Below are 19,443 nucleotides of genomic sequence, written 5' to 3'. Positions count from 1 at the left end.
AGTTCACAGCTAATGAGTGGCAAAGCTAAACTACAATCCAGTTTCCTATTTGGATCCTAGATAATGGAATACGCCTCTCTGTGTGGATCTCATGCTGCAGTGTGGTCAGTTCACAGCACAGTCTTTCTTCACTATCCTCCAACTAGGGCAGACACATTCCACATCCAGGGAAAAGGCGAGGGGAAGAGAGTCCTGGCCTCCATCTCCACAGAGAGAGCTGTTGTCAACAGTTAGTTTCTACAGAAATATTATTGAGGTCCTTCAGAACTTAGAACATCAGGACTAAAGCCATCTCAGAAAACAGAAGAATGGTTTATATTTGATTCCTCAGAAAACTCTAAGTTAACACAATGTTTCCTCCAGGGGTGGCAAGTGAGACAGTTTCGTGGATAAAATTTTTTCCTCTTATTAACTGCATATTTATTTGTATCACTGTCTTCCATTTTTGCCACATGATACTGGTTTTCCAATTCCAGCAGTGGTATTAATTTCCTTTTAAAACAAAATTAAGTTTGAAAAGAGGCAATGTGAAGAAAAAGTGTACATATACAGGTGCATGTGGCATTTGGATACGGAAAAAACATGAGGGCAATATGCTTATGTTTGAGACTTGGGAAACATTAAGTTTACAAAAAGGCATTGTTCCTGGTGAGATGGGGTTCAAAGAGCTTCATCCAATATATATGTTACTTCACCTCCCACACTTCACTGGAGAATGTCAGGATATATTTCACACCACGATAAAAGATGACTAATGGATAAATAGCTGAGAGTGGTCATAGGAGAGTAGATGACAGCCCGAGTCCTGACTCCCTTGGCACTGCAGTCAAAGACTCAGAACCCAGGGATCCCTAGAGGCCCAAGGCAAGCAGTCCTTTCTGAAAGCAGCAGTGGAATTGGAAGGGCAGCCCCGCCTGGGTACAGGAAGGCTATGAGAGCCGTGCCACACCCCTCAGCTCCCTGCAATTCATGGGCACATGGATCAAACACATTACTCAAAGTCAGAGCCAAGTGACTTCTCAGGAACCTGTGTTAAAATTATATGACTGAGACTGTCATGGAAGTAAGTAACACACCAAAACTCAATGGCTTATAGGTTACTATGTAGTAAAGCCCTGTGAGAAATATTTACAGTATCACAGTTAAGTTGTCAGAAAGCAAGGCAAAAGCAAGACCTACATGGATATTCCACAAGTCAGATGGTGCATACTGCCAAAACCTAGACAGAGAGAAGCACCACAAGGGTTCTGAATGTTTGGTAGCTATGAAGACCTCTTGAGAAAAAGATGGTGTCAGTTATGGACTGGTAGGGCTATTATACCTCTAAGGCACCGATATTTGTGCTGGAACACTGTTCTTAGAAGTGAATCAGGAAAAGACACTATTGGGCAGTAAAGAACATCAGGTTATTTCGGCATGAGGCCAGTTGACTACTGTCTTTTGTTCTGAGTTTCTAAATCAGAGGTTTGAAATTCCAGGAAATTATGGAGGGCAAAAATCCTTCCTTCCACCTAACCTCCATATTGCTGCCTCCAAAATATCTATCTAAAGATAAAAAGAGACAAATGAATAAAAACCTTGAAATTACTTCAATGAATCTGAAACATTTTCCCTACAATTCATCTGTTTGTCTAAGCCTTAATGTAGACTAAAGTAGTGAATCAGAATCACAAAACATGTTTGATATGAAGTTGTGGAAGAAGTCAGAGTTGTCATGGTTTCCATACACAAGCGCATCGTGCTTAGGAACAGCAGCACATGTGGTTTCCTGGCAAGCTCGAGGATTAATTGGAAGAGGTTTTTCCAAAATATAGTATGTGTGCCCAGCCTAAGCTTATTCTAACAAGTATTTCCTAGCCCTCACCCCAGAAGAGGTGCAGCTTGGCCAGCAAGGACTTTCCTGTGAGATACAAATAGTTTTTGACACATCTGAACACTGGATTTCATCATGAAATAATCAAAAACAATGAAACAAGAGGGTTTCCACAGAGCCCTCCTATGGGCAGGGCAAAATGATAGCACTGAGGCAGGAAGGTAGTCAAGATCCACAACCTCCTGGAAATGCTCGTCTCCAGTGAAAGTAACAAAAACAGTAAGTACTCAGGCTTTCACTGTACACCAGCCACACACTAGGTATTTTACCTACATGATCTCATTAAACCACCAAAACCCTTTCAAGTAGATATTACTGTTTTATTCTGTGATGACACTAATCTAAACGATGGGATCAGATGGAAGAACCTCAGTGTTTGGAATGTCACTGACTCCCTTCCATCCTACCCGGGAGAAGCACGGCACGGCACGGCATGGCTCTGGAGGGTGCCCTCCTGCCGTCCAGGGCTTCTGCAGGCTTCTATGCACAGGGAGGTGACCCTGGGTGATCACAGCAATGGAAGACAGCGCACCACAAGGAGCTATGCAACCGCCACATGCAGAGAAGTGGAAGACAGTGTGCTGTCTTCCACAGGTATGCCTGTGCCATCTGGTACGCTGCCTTCTCAAAATTCCACATTCAGCACGGAACCTTAGTGTTCCATTTTCCAACCCTACAACTACTACATTAGAAATTCTGGGGTTGAGGCCCAGCCCTGTGTGTCTTAGCAAATGTTACAGTTAACTCTGCTGCAGGACCCAGCTTCAGTACTAGCAACCCAAGCAGACCCCTACCTAAGTTCACACAGAAATCCACACAGGAAAGGTGAGAAAGCCATTTTCTTTCTACCAGTTCCAGAATCAGTGTCAAACTAACATCAGAGGTAAAGTCCAAAAGACACTACTAAGAAATTTTCAAATGTGAAAACAGATTTAACTCTCATTTCCTGTATAGAAACGTGTTTATTATACTGAATGAGGTTTATTATTAGCAGAAAATAAGTGTAAAGTTCCAATAAAATAAAAATACTACAAATTTTATGCTCACAGTTCACTTGAGGATGATATTGCTCCAAGAGAACTATCTGGTCATCAATTTTTATTATGGACTGAGGAACTCAAAAGATGCATAATTATAATAATCTTCTTAATATAAGACATTCATATATTTAAATGAGGTACATTTTATATACAATAATTTCAAAAATATATACTCTTTTAATGATGGTTCCTAAAGCTCATGAGAAAGTGAAATAGGTATATTTCGCTCCACACCGAGGAGAAGAGTCTGTGAATTAGAACAGCTCTGATGGAAAGCGATTTGGTGATCTGTGTCAGGTCATTAAAGTGTCCACAGTCTTTGACCTATTAAATCTGCTTTTTTTCAGGTTAGGATTTAATTCCCCAAATGAAAAATTATATGCACAAAATGTCTACCACAGGCCCCAAATGAAGAAGGCAGGATATTTAACAATATGGAAATGATTAAGTTAATCAAATCTCATGTGACCATTTAAAATAAGAACAGAGACTACTCAAGAATATTAAAAACCACACTCAAGTGCAAAGGATGATACAGAATTGTATCTGGATGATTACAAATGAGTTCTTAAAATGGGTGCACAGAGAAGAGAAAGGAAACACGATGGCTGGAATTTGAGAGCGAAATTACTCTTATTTTTTCCTTTCTGCTCACTTCTCTGTTTTGTGGGAGTAATAACTAAAATGTTAATATTAATAAAGTCGTTTCAAGCAACACGGAACACAAATCTGAGTTTAGAGAAACTGATCTGCGGTGCTGTGTGTGTGTGTGTGCACGCGCGCACGCGTGCGCGCGGTTACAGATGTTCAGAGGAGAAAAAGGATTAGACAAAGAGAAAGGGAAATCATACCAGTCATTGCCAAAGGACAACAAGCAAATGAGAAATAAGACACCCTTCTCTCTCCCTAAGAGTCAAACCACATCACAGAACAGAAGTTCTACCCACAAAATTTTAGGAAATAGCTCGCAGTCTAAATGATGATGCAAAAGAGAGATCAATAAATCTAAAAACAACCAAAACACTCTCTTCCTCTGCCACCCATGATTTCTCTTTCTAAAAATAATGCTAAACACAGGATCTAACAAGCAGGCTAACATGTGTTGAGCTAAATTTTAAATGGATGACTATAACTTCAAACTGACTACTGTTAATCACAGCTGATCTTTAAAAGCCATTTGAGTCTATGCTGTGACATGAAGAGTGGTTTGCAACATGAGTTCTTACAAAGCTCGAATCCCAAGATTCTGCCAAGCATGCCTGCTTGGCTGCGTGCCGTCACACCCACAGCTGGAAATGCTACCGTGCTGGCTGTGGGCTGCCAGTTTCCTCTTGACTGGGGGAAGTTCCCCGTCACACAGTTTATTCTGACACCAATCCTGCTCTAAAGTCTCTGTTAAGGTAAACTAATCTGAGTTAGACTCCTCCCCCCGCTCGTCCCAAGGTGCTCCAGAATAACTGGGGAGTGGGTGAGGAAACGAAGTTCATGTGCAATTTCAGGCAAAGTTCAGAACTTCATAAGTCAGCAAAACAATCTGTTGCAAATAATTCCCAAGGCACTTCAATGGCACAAACCGCAAGGCAGTGGCTCCCAAGGATTGAGAAATAATTACCAAGAAAATGTTCATGACTCTATTTAACAACAAAAAAAGTATCTTCAAAGAATTGTCAAGTTACAATCCCTGTATGCTTAATCTGAAACACATGTTTTAATACCTTCAGAGGGTTTGTTCAAAGCAGATAGATTCTGCTCTTACAAAAGCAAGCTACCATGAAGGCATGCTGATTTTAATTATTCTACACAAAACTATATTAAATTATACAATCCCACTTCTCTTAACTTTCTGATTACACTAGTCATGAAAATTATGATTATCCCACAAATCTCAACCCTTAGAATGGAGTATCAGTGGAAGGTAAGATGGAAAATAGTTGTTAATGACCTCTTGCATTATTTCTTAAATCTAGGATCTCAGTGGATCACAGAGGGTAAAATGTAAAATACAATTTGGAAATAAGTATAAATCTAAATATATGGTATTCTCTTTCGTTTTCCTAAGACCTTTTCAGACACATGCTCTGTAAAGTAAGATTTCCAGTTGTGAAGATAAGAAGTTCACCACACTGATTCAGGGGATTCTGCCATGAAACCCACTCTGTGGGTTGCTGGGGCATGCTCAATTGTAAAGAGTAATACTAAGTGCTTTCTGAATATAATGTATTTAAAAGTTCAACTGTGTATCTAAGGCCAATTTAGGTACATAAAAGACAAGATTAAGAACTTAGTGTAGGAGAGACAGGCCAAAAATCAGTGATAAATGCTTCCTTAATTGTTCAGGCAACATCATTTCATAAAATTACTTATAAACAGGTCAACATGTATCACCTCTCCAAAGCTTCTTAAATATAAACTTGACTCACAAGGCACCTCTGCTTCTCACAAAGGAATGACTTTTGAGTATGATAACTGAGTCCAAAAACCCAATCATAAGAAGTAAAATTATCTGAAGAGTAATTCTGCACAATTCACCCTCAGGCTTACTTGAACATTCTTCTCTAGGCAAACCTACCCTGTGAGAACAACAAAGAGGAAAGGAAGGTGATAAGTAAGCAAAGTAGGAAGACAAAAGGAGAAAGGAAATATGGACCAATCCAAACTAAAACCAAGGAATAATTCTTCTCTCCCAGGAAGTTTTTAACCATCATTTTCTCTCTTGTATTGCAAATATAACGCCATTACACTACACCTACTCACCGTGAGTCAAATATAAATGCGTACAGTTTAATGAGTGTGATTCAAGGAACACCGTGGGCTTCTATATTCCCCTTTGCCCTTTTCATAAGAACAGTATTAAGAGAATGTGGACAAAGAGAGTATCGCATCAGATACCTACCATTGCTCACCATCCGCCTGGCTACTTCCCACAAAACAAGTCCAAAGGCCCAAATATCGACCCTCTTGTAAGAATCAAAACAATCCACCTGGATAGTTTCATCTAGAACTTCAGGGGCCATGTAGCGCTTGGTGCCCACACGGGGGTTGTTCCCCACATCAAGCTGATTAGTACTCTGGGAATGCATGACTGCCAGGCCTAAAAGGAAGAAGACAACAGTGCAGTTAGCTCACTTCCTTTCTCATAGAGGGCCACCCAAGGATTTTAAACCAACCCCAGTCAAAAGCTCCCTCTGGTGGCCTGCGTGCTGACTGCCGTGTTACACTAAGTCCCCAGAATACTCGTGGTGGTGACTTGGAGAGGAGAAAAAGCAGGCCAGAAATACTATGAGGCCATCAGATTAACACACAAACCTCCAAGAGACAAAAGTTTTGGGCAAATGGCAGATCAATGCACCAAAGCAGCATGAGTTCAGTGTTTCAAGTCTACAGGAAAACAGGCCCACATGTTAAATGTGAGCCACAAAGGAGCTTAACACAAAACAAATTAAGTTCTTGAATTCCGCCACTGTTCCCCCTAGTCTCCAACACAAATTTCCAACAGCGTGAGACAGAGACTTTGAGGTAATTTATCACCACATAACTATCAGACTGTGGTAGGCACTGCCGCATCCTTAACTGAGAGGCGCTCCTCCGGGCAGCAAGGCTGGGCAAACCCGCAGGGCTTTCTCTAGAATCACAGAAAAGACAGCACTGACCTGGACCTCGGCTCAAAGCACATCTCTCACATTAGTGGCTCTGAAACACTTAACCCATGGCATATTTCAGAATTCCACAGTCAATTAGAGGCCTGGTATCCCTCACTAGCCAGTGGGGATACACAGATTCATGCATGGTTTATCTGACGATGGAATTACTTATTGGTGCATACGCAGAACAACTGTGAATGATTCTTGTAACATTCAATATAATAAAAAGTGCCAAAGTTAAATAAGCTGCCCCTGTAAACCTTTGCAATCCAAAGATCCTCTGGAAATGCCTCCAGCTATCTGCGGAAAATGCTTCTCCTCCCACTCCATGGCTCTGAATCTATGGGATGATGACTCCATAGAATGCCAGAAAGACTGCACCTGTTATCTCACCCTTACTAATCAGCAAACCGACTAGCAACTGACTTCAGCTAAAGACTGGCTCCTCTTTTCCCAATCTTTGTAATCAACTCCTAGATTCTAAGACCACTGTAAAAATTTCCCAAATCATATATACCCATTTACTAGTTCCAGAACCAGAGTCACGTGACAAAATTTTATATTTTGAGCCTAGGTGTTGAGGATTGAAAGTGGTTTTAACACTCTCAATCCTTTCATATGCATGAATTTTTCGTCTGTTTGGTTGGCTGGTTTTTTGAGACAGGGTCTCAGTATGTAGTTCAGGTTGTCTTGAACTCACTATGTAGCCCAGGCTGGCCTCAAACTCATGGCAATCCTCCTGCCTCAGCCTCCTGAGTGCTGGGATTACAAATGTGCACCACCGTGCCCAGCTTGATTTTTTATATAACAAAAAGTTCCAGAAAAATAGAAAGCCAATCTTTAGGCTGTATTAACAACACTATTTCTAATGAGTGATCCTTAACTTCTAGGCATGATATAAAAATTATATACAGATTATGGACTTATATAAGATGTTTTCTATAGTACATTATTAGTCACTTGAAAAAATGACTCTTTAGCACAGATTTTTCCACCAACAATGTATCTAAGTGGAAGGCTACAGAATTCATTAGCTGAACCCCACTCCCACCATGTCCCATAGCCACAGCGAAGAGCTGCCCTACTCTTTTGTTCTCCCCAGACCATGAGATCCTAACAACAGCTGCTGCTTCAACCCTATTACTTGCCAGGTTTACAACGCTTTCTGAGTACTATCACAATCCCGAGAGGTAGGTCTAATTGTTTTTCAGTTAGATGAGAAATACATGAACACGTAATTAGGGAAGTTTCCAACACCGCAGAAGTTCAGCGCACAGCATCAAATGCTGACACCCTCTTGGGTAAGGCCCCAACCCTTGTTCTCAGCGAAAACAGTGTCAGCACTTTGGCTAGAAAAACTGACTTGTGCAAAAATACACTATAAATAATAGGGAAAGTCAGAATTTAAACCCAAATCACCATGGCTCTAAAGAGCATGCCATAGGCCATGAAAGTTCACAATACAGTTAAACTGCCTGTTAGAAGCTTTGGAGTAACGCTCTCACACATGGGAGACACTAAAATAATTTCTCACAGTGAACACTAAGATGTTCCAGGTATTCAAAGGAAGCAAATTTTTCCAACATGTCAAACTGCATGTTTAAAAACAGAAATAAATTTTACTGTTATATAATGAAAGTTAATTTTATCTAAACCTTTAGTAGCCTAACAATAACTACAATAATATTGTAAACCTTTTATTTTATTTTTGTAGTCCTGGAGGTTGAACCCAGGGCTTTCACCCTGAGCTACATCACCAGCCCTATTTTATTTTTTAATAAGACAGGGTCTGGATAACTCACTAAGTTGTCCAAGTTAAGCTCTACATTGAGATCCTCCAGCCTTGAATGCTGGAATTGTAGGCATGTGCCACCATGCCCAATTGATAAAACATTTTTAATCACATTGAGGACTCTCAAGAGTCCACTGAAATGAGTGACTTGCCAGGCAGGCGCTTTTGCCGCTGAGCTAAATCCCCAGCCCCTCTAAATCCCCAGCCCCCTTAGTTCTTATTAGCACAATTAGTCAACCAATATTTTGGAGCCTGGGGTAAGTACGGTTTTATACATGGCATTATATATGAAAATAATCTTATTCATAATGTAAAACTACAATGAGCATTATCCTAAGAATGAGATATTTCAGCAAGGCAAAGGGTTATCCAGTTTGAGAGCTATTTTCTTCTTTCTCAAATTGATTAGTTTGCCTTGGCTAGAGAAGAATGATTGTAGAAACTTTTTTTTTTTTTAAAGACAAAATCATGGGCTAGGAATTTAGCTCAGTGGTAAAGCGCCTGCCTGGCAAGCGCAAGGTCGTGAGTTCAAAAAAACTCACACACACACAAAAAAAAAGACAAAATCATTGCACAGAATAAGTCCTTGTGCCCTACTTCATGTGAGCTTTATGAGATCAAAATATAACAGAATTGGCTGTCTCTGATGGTAGGGTAGGGACCAACTGAATTTACCTGAGGCAACTTCTCAGAATGGGTAAGTCCCAATACAGATTTGGAATTTATACCATTTATCAAATTCTAACAATGTGCCTAACATTTATATATTTTTATCACATGTAAATTTTACCTGAAAAGAAGAAACGAATAAACAAGTTAGGTACTTTAGTTAATGGTACACTACTGTGGGTGTTGAAGTCACTTGAGGAGAAGGTTCTTTTGTTGGCAACTTACTCTGGGATGTATCAAACATTAAGATGAGCCGATGGGTGGATAGATACATGATAAAGCAGTAAAACGTTACCGAGAATACACAGGTCATAGGTGTTAACTACAATGTTCTTTCAACTTTTTCTATGTTTGAAATTTTTCATAACATGTTAGGAGAAAAAAAGAGGTACAACCCAGCTGGATACTGTAATAGCACAATAGTTAAAACTAGTAATTTTAAATTTTAAAAATTTACCTAAATCTGCTATGCAACACTGTCCATTCTTTTTCACTAAGATATTTTTGCTCTTTAAATCTCGATGGGCAATGGCTGGTTTCCCTTGGGTCCCAAATATCTCTATGTGCAAATGTGCAAGACCACTTGCTATGGACAGCACTATTCGAAGGCAACTAACTGTATCCAGAGTAGTGAGCTGAAGATAGTCGTACAACGATCCCATTTCATGATAATGTGTAATTAACCACAACTGGGTGCTGGAGTGTCTTGATGTCATGTCTGAAGCAATGAAACCTAAAAAGAGCAAGAATGAAATTAATACATATTAAATCCACATTGTAACTTTCTGGACCCTTAATAGTCACACTATTGAAATCATCTGTAATTAAAAATAAGGGTATTAACCAACTGACATGAGAGGAGTTTTATAGAAACAGCAGAGAAAATAATAGAATTCATTCCTTAAGACAACACTTTTAATTAATATAAAATGTTTGTATTACTTTCCATTGTAAGTAATCTTTTAATTTTTTTACATTGTGTTAAGATTCAGATAGGATTAGTACCTTTAGACTCATCCCTAAGGATATTGCCAAATTCTTCATCATGTTGATATTCCTAGCACAGATCATTCAACACACCCCCACCCTGCTGATGCTGCCAAAAAGCCTGGAACCTGGACACCTGTATTCTAGTCCTGACTCTGTCCACAATTTAGAAAGGAGAGTCCATGTAGGCTCTCTAGACACAACATAAAGGGATGAATTCTATAAACTAACTGATTCATCAAATAAAAACAGCAACCAATATAAATATATTTAGCATTTATAATGCTCTTTGTCCGCCACATAGAAAAACTGTAGTGATAATGCTCTTTGGCTTAAAAAGATATATAAAAATGAAAACAATATGAGGTGGAACTATTGTAATATTTATCTACAAAAGGCAGGATGAGCCCAGTGTAGAGGATTACAACTATCTGTTCTAGTTATTACAATGGGCTTCCATCAAGAAGTGACAACTGAACGGGTCTGGAAGAGGAGTGAAAACTTTTTACATGTGAGGAAACTTTTGAACACAATAAGGGAATAAAGCACCATTCAAGAGAAATTAAATTGCTCTTGTATATCATATCTGTGTGGCTTCTGTTGATTTCTTCCCGCAAGGGAGAGGGCCCTCTGATTAAATAAATAATGAGTATTTCTATTGCCTTACCTTCCCCTTCACCCTCTAGGTCTTAAAGATTTTTGTCTCATTAATTATATTCTGAACCTTCAGGAAAAATGACTTCTAAACAAGCAAGACTTTTTTCAACTGTGTATGTCTCAAGTGTGAATCATATATTTGCTTCTCCAATGCTGGAGCACTTGTATAGGACAATTGTACTTTGATCTCTATTGTCAGCGGAGGTTGAACAGATGCCTAGAGGTTAAAACTGTGGTGATAGTCCTGGAACGAGGTACTGGGGCAGCTGAGACATGAGGCTGCCACACAGCACAGCTGATGAGAGGACTGGGGCTCAGACCACCTACTACTAGGTGACATACTGGCCCCACACTCCCGAACTGGATGATCTTGCCCAAGTCACATAAAATCTCCATCTCACCTTCCTCCTTTATGAGATACAGGTAATATTAATATATCTCAAAGGGTAACTGTGAGAATTAAAGACTGATATAGCATGTAAAATACTTAATATGATGCCTAAAACACAGGAAAAGTGTTCCAGGATACCTGACCACTAGTGTGTTTTAAAATAGCCCAGAATTCAATAACCAACACATGAACTTGGTAATTTAGTATTTTTGGGGGGTAGTTTTCTTCACTTTATCCTGGACTCAAGAAACTCAGTGAATAAGCAGTCAGACAGTGTCTTTAAAAGCATGAGCCAGTTCTGGAGTTGGAGAATGGAAAAGAAATACAGGGTGATTTAGAACAACACGAACAAGGACAAAGACACCTAAACGTCTGTGGCAGTTCCAAGGTTGGGAAGTACTGGTGGTAGCTGAATGTGGACATATTTGTGGGTGGAGCTTACAGGACTCCTTGGAGCCCCAAGAAGGGAGTGTTGAGTGTAAGGCACAGAAGTCATTTGTTACGCTCAGTTTGGGAGCTGTCAGAGGCACTGTGAGCAGAACTACCTTGTTCTCCAAAGCAAGGCATTTCTGTGTGAAGTGGGGGACTAGAAGTGGGAAGCTGGCAGCGCAGCACAGGGAGAAGGGACAGGTAATGACTAGGGCAGGAGAGGTAAAGGAGGTGGAGAAGTCATAAGCCAAAAATCAAACAATTCTGAAATGAAACATCAATACTACATTGCTGAAGCAAAACTTTGGAAGCATCAAACCATCATTTAGTGACAACTTTACTCAGACTGAAATATTAAATGGATAGGGGCAAAATAGAAATAAATTTTGACAAGGATCTTCCTATATGCCAGATATCGTCCAGTAATCATAAAGTGGCCATCACAATGCTACACAGTACAAACTGTACACCTGCTATTAAAGAAGCACTCCAGCAGCATTAACCATATGTGTATTAGTATAAGCACACTTACAGAAATTTTTTGAAACTACAGAAGTCAATGGGCCCAAAGAATATGTTCACCCTTTATACTGCCACAGCAAGATTTTGGTGGGTACTTTAAATATTTCACAAATGTTGCTAAGCTTTAGTTTCCAAATTAAAATGTATGCTGAATCCTTCTGTAAATCTGGTCTTTTAAAAATGATGCCTACTTTGAGGGAATGTGCATTTAATTATGATGTCCCTGGGAGCTGTGAATCTCTAGGAAAGAGTCCAAAGATCTTTCTTAGTTTGATTCAAGTAATAAATATTCAAAAAGGGTGGGGTAAGTAGAACAACCCATGAAGCCTTGAAGTGAACAATGCGGGGCAAATTTTTGTTGTTTAAGTAACGATCTGCAGATGTAGGAATAAGAATGAGCAATAACGGATTTCCTTTTCCTCATCCAGAGAATCTTACAACTTAACTTGTTTGCAGATTTAAATAAGAAATTGACGTTAAAAGAAAATTAAGCTGCATATAAATTCTGAGGATCCCTGTATCGCTTTCAGGAGAGACTTTCAAATTCACACGCAGCAAACCAGAGAGGGCAAAGGGTAGCAGTTATTTCTACTTAGATAATAAATCAGTGAGGGGCTCATCCTGTACTCACCTAAAATATTTTCATGCCTCAGCATCACAGTGTTGTACAGTTCTGTTTCCCTGAACCACGACTTCTCATCCCGGGAAGAAAAGATCTTCACAGCAACATTTTCCCCTTGCCAACTGCCCCTCCATACCTCACCATACCTGCCTTTCCCTGCAGAAAACAAAACAAAAGTGACTCCGGAAGGCAGACAGACAAGGGTAGCTAGCTTGAACAACTCCTAAGAATAATCCAACGAGCCTAGTGCCCGTAGCTCTCAATCCCTCCCGTTATCTGCTGGATATATTTGGGGGATATAAATACCACAACCTTTTGCCTGGAAAGACATTATAAGAGGAAAAAAATCACATAGAACCCCCCACACTCACCTACCACATAGTGATAAAAAAATTGTCTTCTGTCTCTGCATTACACAGTTAGCTGCTAACCACCAAGTTTACATATAAATTCCTCTACTGCAAGGTATCAAACGTATATGGCTTCAAAAACACATAAAACTAGTACAACCTAGGATATGGTACAGATTATTAAATTTCAATGTTGTGCTGAAAGCCAAAGGAAGTGTATCTTGCTGGGTCAAATGGATTCCTTGGTTCCTTCCCTTCGTCAGAAGCAAGAGAAGCATTTTCCAGGCATACAGATCTGAATTTACATTGCCTTTTTTTCTTTTAACAAAGGAGACTATTAAGTTTGAGAAGTGTGTTCTGGGGATTAAAAACAAAAACAAAAACAACCAAACATGCAGTGCTGTGTAGGAGATCATAAAGCATGCTACCACCACCCCTAAAGGATTTCTTGGCAGAGGATGCATTTCTAAAGAGGATTTGCGAAGTCTTAAACACATAATCCCAGGACAGTTCTGATTTCTGACACTGGTCAAGGGTATCTGTGCTTTAGGCAGCCCCTTTGATGGCACAAAAGGGGCTACACCAAAAAGGCCACTTGGAAAACACAATCCAAAAACCGTGGTGATGTTAGCTGCAATCTGACTTGTCTGGTGTTTGGCCCTCCTCTTTCAGCAACCACACACTTGTCAGCTTGTCAACAACGTGCTCCCTCTTCCATTCTTCCCTTTAATTATAGACAGGAGTGATCAGGGAGGGAGGAAGCAGGAGGAAATTACCCTGAGACTATGGGGATCAACACGGGGTATAATCAGCCTGGAGAGGAAGGCAGCAGGAGACACAACTGCAGGGCAGTGGGGCTTTCTGCCCAGGCGAGTGGCTGCTGGGATCACAGGGCTATAATAAGCAGCTGCAGCAGCACCTGCATATGCAGGAATAGACTGTAGTTCTTTGCTGGAAAACGGAGCCACTGAGAATCCTCATGTGGAGAAACAGAACGTCTGTCCAGGCAATACGCAAGACCAGATCCTCTGACAAGAACCTCTGTCCCAATAAATACCAATGACTATTCCAAAGGGCTGTTAAATGGGGCTGATAAGTGCTTCTTCTGAGCTGCTGTCAGGCCACGGAGATACTATTTAATGCAGAACTCATTCTACTGGCTCATAACAATTGCTCGGCATCTGCAACTTGAGATGAGGGCCACAGCTAGGACACTACAATGGGTATGCTAAGCTCGCCCTGCTTTGGTTCCACCATGTATCTTTATTTTCTCTTTGCTTTCAATTTTTAATTCAGAAAGTGGGAAAATATTCTAATCAACTGTTGCTATAAATCCTTTGTTCTCTCTTTTTTTTTTATTTAAGCAAGAGATGTACAGCAGGGTACATAAAAGGAAGAAAGAAAACCATTTCTTGGCTTTCAACTGGTTTAAAGTTGTCAAGTGCTTTTTTGCAAATTCACCCATAGAGAGAAGCCCACAAAACAAAAGCAGAGCTGCACAAGGAGATCCCCAAGGCATATGAAAGTTGGGGGTTCCTTAGCATCATCTGGAAATGACAGACCTACTCCAGCTTCCCATGTTTGTGAATCCAAAATGATAATATGTGATCCATGCAATTTATCACATATATTTTTGTTCAAAATTGTACCACATCAACACTAACTACAGGCTTCTAAAATGGCACTGTTTGCATTAAAGTCCTCAGCGCAAACCCAGCAAAATGTAATAACTGATTTACACTATTTCACAAAATGCTAAGAATATCTACAAAACCAGAAACTGTATGTATTTGCAAAAGTACAATGCTACGTTTCACTTTGGATCCTGGCTCTACTCCCTGAGGGCTGAGTTTGGGATTTGGTGCTGCCCCATGGATGATGCGCAGCCTTGGGACCGGCAGGTAGAGAGTGGGAAGGCGGGCACATGCCCCCTTCACCGCCCTCCTAGCAGTGCACAGACATTCCTGTCCACATCCCAGCAGAACACTGGTCAGTACGGGAAGACAGCTGCGGCTGTTCACAATGAGCACATCTGGAGCTCTCCCATCGTTTTCTCTATTCTTAGTCTGCTGTGGAAGAGATACCAGCAGTGGTGCAGCAGCTGACCTGGAGAAAAGGCAGTAAAGCCCCCAGGCCATGTCCTGGGGTGGTGTCCATCCCTTTTCCTTCTGCTGGCCTGGAAATATCCCACTTTCCACGAAAACTCCAAGAAAATCTGGACAAGACTGCAGGTGGTGGAGCTAGCTTATGAGCACAGTCACCTCCTCAAAGGAAAGCTGGGAGGGCTGGAACTGCAAAGCCCAGCCCAAAGCAGTGCTCAGTCTGGGGGGCGCAGCATGGAGATGGCGCCAAGCCATCCTAGACATGGCAGCAGCCAGCCAGCAGAAGGAGAAATTAATGAAAACCACTGGGCTGCTCGCAAATACCTACCCACTCCATGAAACTAATAAAAATGAGGCCTTTAAGCCAGGTGTGGTAGCATACACCTGTAAATTCCAGCACTTGGGAGGCTGAGGCAGGAGGACTGCCATAAGTCTGAGGTCAGCCTGGGCTCCGTAGTGAGTTCAAGGCCAAGTTGAACCACATAGTAAAACCCTGTCTCAAAAAACCAAAGGGGTTAAAAAAAGCACCAAAAAACCCAGCCAAACTAAAACAAAACAAATAGATGGAAAGGTAAGCTTAAAGCTGAAAAGGGGGCATAATACACCATGATTATGTCAACCTAAAAATATATTCCCATATGGGGAAAATGAGAAGCCATAAAAATGTATATAAGCTCTTGTTTTTAACTGACAATAAAATTGTATGTATTTATCATTATTTATTTTACAGAGAAGGGAAGAATGAAAATGACTGGAGAACGGTAACAACTTTACTGTCCAGTAGCCTACTTACCTCGGGTCACTCAACACCCCTGGTCAGGAGCAGCCTTATCAATTTACTTTTTCAACATTCCTATCATGCCAAAGGGTCTATTTGCAATAGAAAGCTTTTTACCAGGCATTCTCTACACTAATTAAAGATGACTCCCAGGGGCTGGGGATTTAGCTCAACGGCAAAAGCGCCTGCCTGGCAAGCACAAGGTCGTGAGTTCGGTTCCCAGTACCGGAAAAAAAACCAATAAATAAATAAATAAATAAATAAAGATGACTCCCTTGACAAGAGATTCAAAAAATTCAGAGGCTCAAACATGGAGATGTAGAGAACTGAGATCACATGGTTATTGTGCCTCTCCTGCAGGTGAATAAGCAATATATGCACACAGTGCTTACAGCAACATCTCCTGAGCTTGCTAAGGAAACCAGAGACAACAACAAGCAGATCTTACAAGTTCCACTCCACTATACAACCACAATTAGCAGTTCATGGTACCCAGAAAGGAAAGGAGGAAAGAATTACCAACACACTCCAGCAGGGTAATCTGGCGAGCCACTGTTCTTTGTACCAGAAAAGGAAGACCAGAGCCACTTCCCGATGTACAGGAATGATCCAACAAATCCTGCGGTTTCAGACAAGGAGAAAAAGAAACTACTGAACAGTCGTTTGTGGTTTAGAGTCCCGTTCGCATGCATGATGTGTCACGCAGATGGAGGGGTGGAAGGCAGCGGCCCTGGACACAGAGGCTGTTAGCACATCTGGAGAGCTCCACCAAAAAAAAGATGGGTTTTACTTCTTAGGAAACTGAGAGGTCAGTTCTTTCCCTAACATATAGCATGTTCTCTTGAGGGAGCAATAGTCCTTCTTACACCCAGAGTTTTAGAATAAAATGTATAAAGAAGCTGAGCAAAGATGAAGATGCAAAGGAGAGAGTTCAAGACGCAACGCTGAGCACCAGGGGAGCAGCAGGAAAAGAGACTTACAACTCCAAGTCCTGGGTAAAATTTACCACATCCTGCTCTATCCACTAAGTACCTATCAAATGACCCACTTTAGCTGTCACACCAGCTAAGGAAGTCTAATTAGGAACAAACAGATTGGAAATACAAAACATAGCTCTGATGTGTGTAGTGGAAAGTCTGTACAGATCAGTGTGGATCACTACATCCGTTCACTCTGCAAGGGATGGGCTCCCTGGGTACAGGTTACCTGTTAGGCTGCTGAGGAGCAAAGGGCTCCCTAAATTATACCTTCTTGTCCTTTTTCAATGTGAAGCACTCACACATGAGAAAAGCAAAGAATTAAAAATTTGTTAGAAGCATAAAACCAAAGGCTGGGCTTGGTGGCACACGCCTGTAATCCCAGCACTCGGGAGGCTGAGGCAGGAGGATTGTTGCGAGTTTGAGACCAGCCTGGGCTACAAAGTGAGCTCAAGGGCAGCCTGAACTGCCTAGCGAGACCCTGTCTCAAAAAGAAAAAAAAAAGAAAAAAAAAAAAAAAGAAGCAGCATAAAACCAGAGCCCCATGAACGAACATTTTGGCAAAACACGCCTAGTTAGTTCACTCAAAAAAATTTTTCTTCTTACTTTCAGTGCAAGCCAAGAAACAGAAGTCTTTGGTATGGGGCAAGGGTTATCTGTAACACAAATGCTGTGCCTTTGGTGAGGTGCACGGCTGCAGTAACAGTGAGGCTGAGGTAAAGGTGAGCATGGTTGCAGCAACAGTCCCAAAGCTCTCCTTTTCTCCCACATTCAAGCAGCCTATTAAAGCAATACACTGATTTCCATGAATTTCACCTTCTTTTATTTCCTCTGAGCACCACCGCTATATATTGGTGACTGGAAAAATTACCAAAAGCTGAAATGCAGTGGAAGAAATTCTGAACCTTAAAAACTATTAAAGGAGCCAGGGACAGTGGCACACTCTTATAACCACAGTCACTCAGGGGGCTGACACAGCAGGATGGCAAATTTGAGGCTAACCTGCGCAACTCAGGGAGACGCTGTCTCAAAATAAAATATAAAAGGAGTTGGAGCCAATGGTAGAGTATCCCTAAGCCTAGGTTTAATCCCCAGTACCACCAAAAGAAAATAGAAACAAAGAAAAAGAAAATGCAGGAGGCTGAAGCAGGTAGATCACCATGAGTTCAAGGCCAGCTTGAATTATAGAGCAAGAAAAAAAGAAAAAGAAAATGTAGACTTCATTATTTATCTAAGCATTTATCTCTCTGGCCATTTCCCTCCATTCATTCCATTTTTAGAAGAATAATTCTGCAAATTAAACTCTTAAAATTAAATGTGTTCCTTTTTCATAATGTGTAATTATAGTTCTAAACCCATTTCACAGACTGGAGTGGAGGGGTCAACAAAAGACTAATAAACATCTACCTCAAATCTAAATCTCAAGTTCTTTTATAGAGTAAATAAGAGATTTTGTTAAGGGTATGTGCTGTGCTGGACCATATAAATGAGCATATTACCTAAATAAGCACATGTAGAGACCAACAATGACATTTTGTTTTAAAAATTGTGCTTACTATGTTATTATATCATGACATCCTGTCATCTGACCTGGTTGAGGTTAGAAGACTGTTTTGGCATACACTTCCTCCCTTCCTCTTTCAAAATCCTAAGAGCTACTTAAATAGTAATTTATACTAGATATTCCAATTACTACCCAGGGTAATTAGTTATATTAGCAGCTCTGAAGAACAAAGTTCTGACTAATCTATTTTAGAATTTTGCTTTGCTGAAGCTTGGTCAGGATTCATCTTCACATCTTCTTGTTATTAACTCAATAAACTCATTTAATTTTCCTTAAAGCTTAGAATAGACTTCTGAGTAAATTTCTAATGAAAAATTCTGCTTCTCTACTTTTCAAAATAGAATTTCTTCTATCTTCTCTCAGTTCCACAGTAGCACATTGTAAACAGATAAAAGGAAGCTACTCAAGATTAATTCCTCTTTTTTTGTGCAAAAAGTACAGGTGACTGGTAGCCCTGTAATAGTTGGGCATGAGGGTTCCATGTCACCCGGTCAAGTTAGCCATCACCAATGTCCTGCTAGCTCACGAAGGGTACCATGACGGCCACTGGCCAGGGCACATCTCCCCTGGTAGAGATGAAGCTGCCAGACAAATCTAAGTGCAGAACCCTCAAGCACCTTCTGCATGCTGACCATGCAGCAAGACTTAACCCAAGACATTCTGATGATACATAGGCATGGTATTAAATAACACTGACTCACCCTAGGAAGATATTACCTTGACTGTTTTGCAACTCAGTGGACTGTGACAGATGATTACATACTACACGCCTTTCCCAACACTCCGACACCCTCAACTCTTTGCCTTTTTCAGATTTGGCCTAGCATCAATGTAGGTTTTTTTTTTTTTAATGATTTATGATGACCATCTATTTATAAAAATAAATGATCTCCTTTTCTTATTTACTATTTACCTTCCCTTAAAATTAACACTTTTTTTTTTTTTTTTTAAATAAAATAGTAGGGATTGAACCTAGGGACTTACAAATAATAGCCTGAGTTCTACCACTGAACTACATCCCCAGAGCTTCTTAAGACAGAATCTTACTC

General features: G+C 40.6%; 1 protein-coding gene across 9 annotated transcripts in view; it reads right to left on the bottom strand.

The window, feature by feature from the left end:
- The window catches only part of Acvr1 (activin A receptor, type I), a 118,475-nt gene that overhangs the window by 7,026 nt on the left and 92,006 nt on the right, over positions 1-19,443 (bottom strand). For all 9 annotated transcript variants that reach the window (XM_013518777.1, XM_013518778.1, XM_013518776.1 and 6 more), the window contains 4 exons: positions 16,373-16,472; positions 12,633-12,779; positions 9,473-9,748; positions 5,807-6,004 (listed from right to left, as the gene is read on the bottom strand). In XM_013518777.1, the coding sequence (XP_013374231.1) occupies positions 5,807-6,004; positions 9,473-9,748; positions 12,633-12,779; positions 16,373-16,472 (721 nt within the window). The remainder of the gene's footprint in view (positions 1-5,806; positions 6,005-9,472; positions 9,749-12,632; positions 12,780-16,372; positions 16,473-19,443) is intronic.

The sequence above is a fragment of the Chinchilla lanigera genome, unplaced genomic scaffold (assembly GCF_000276665.1).
Source record: "Chinchilla lanigera isolate Chin_1 unplaced genomic scaffold, ChiLan1.0 scaffold00048, whole genome shotgun sequence".
Taxonomy (NCBI): Eukaryota; Metazoa; Chordata; class Mammalia; order Rodentia; family Chinchillidae; genus Chinchilla; species Chinchilla lanigera.
Note: the sequence above shows the minus strand (reverse complement) of the source record. Positions and strands in the feature narration are given on the sequence as shown.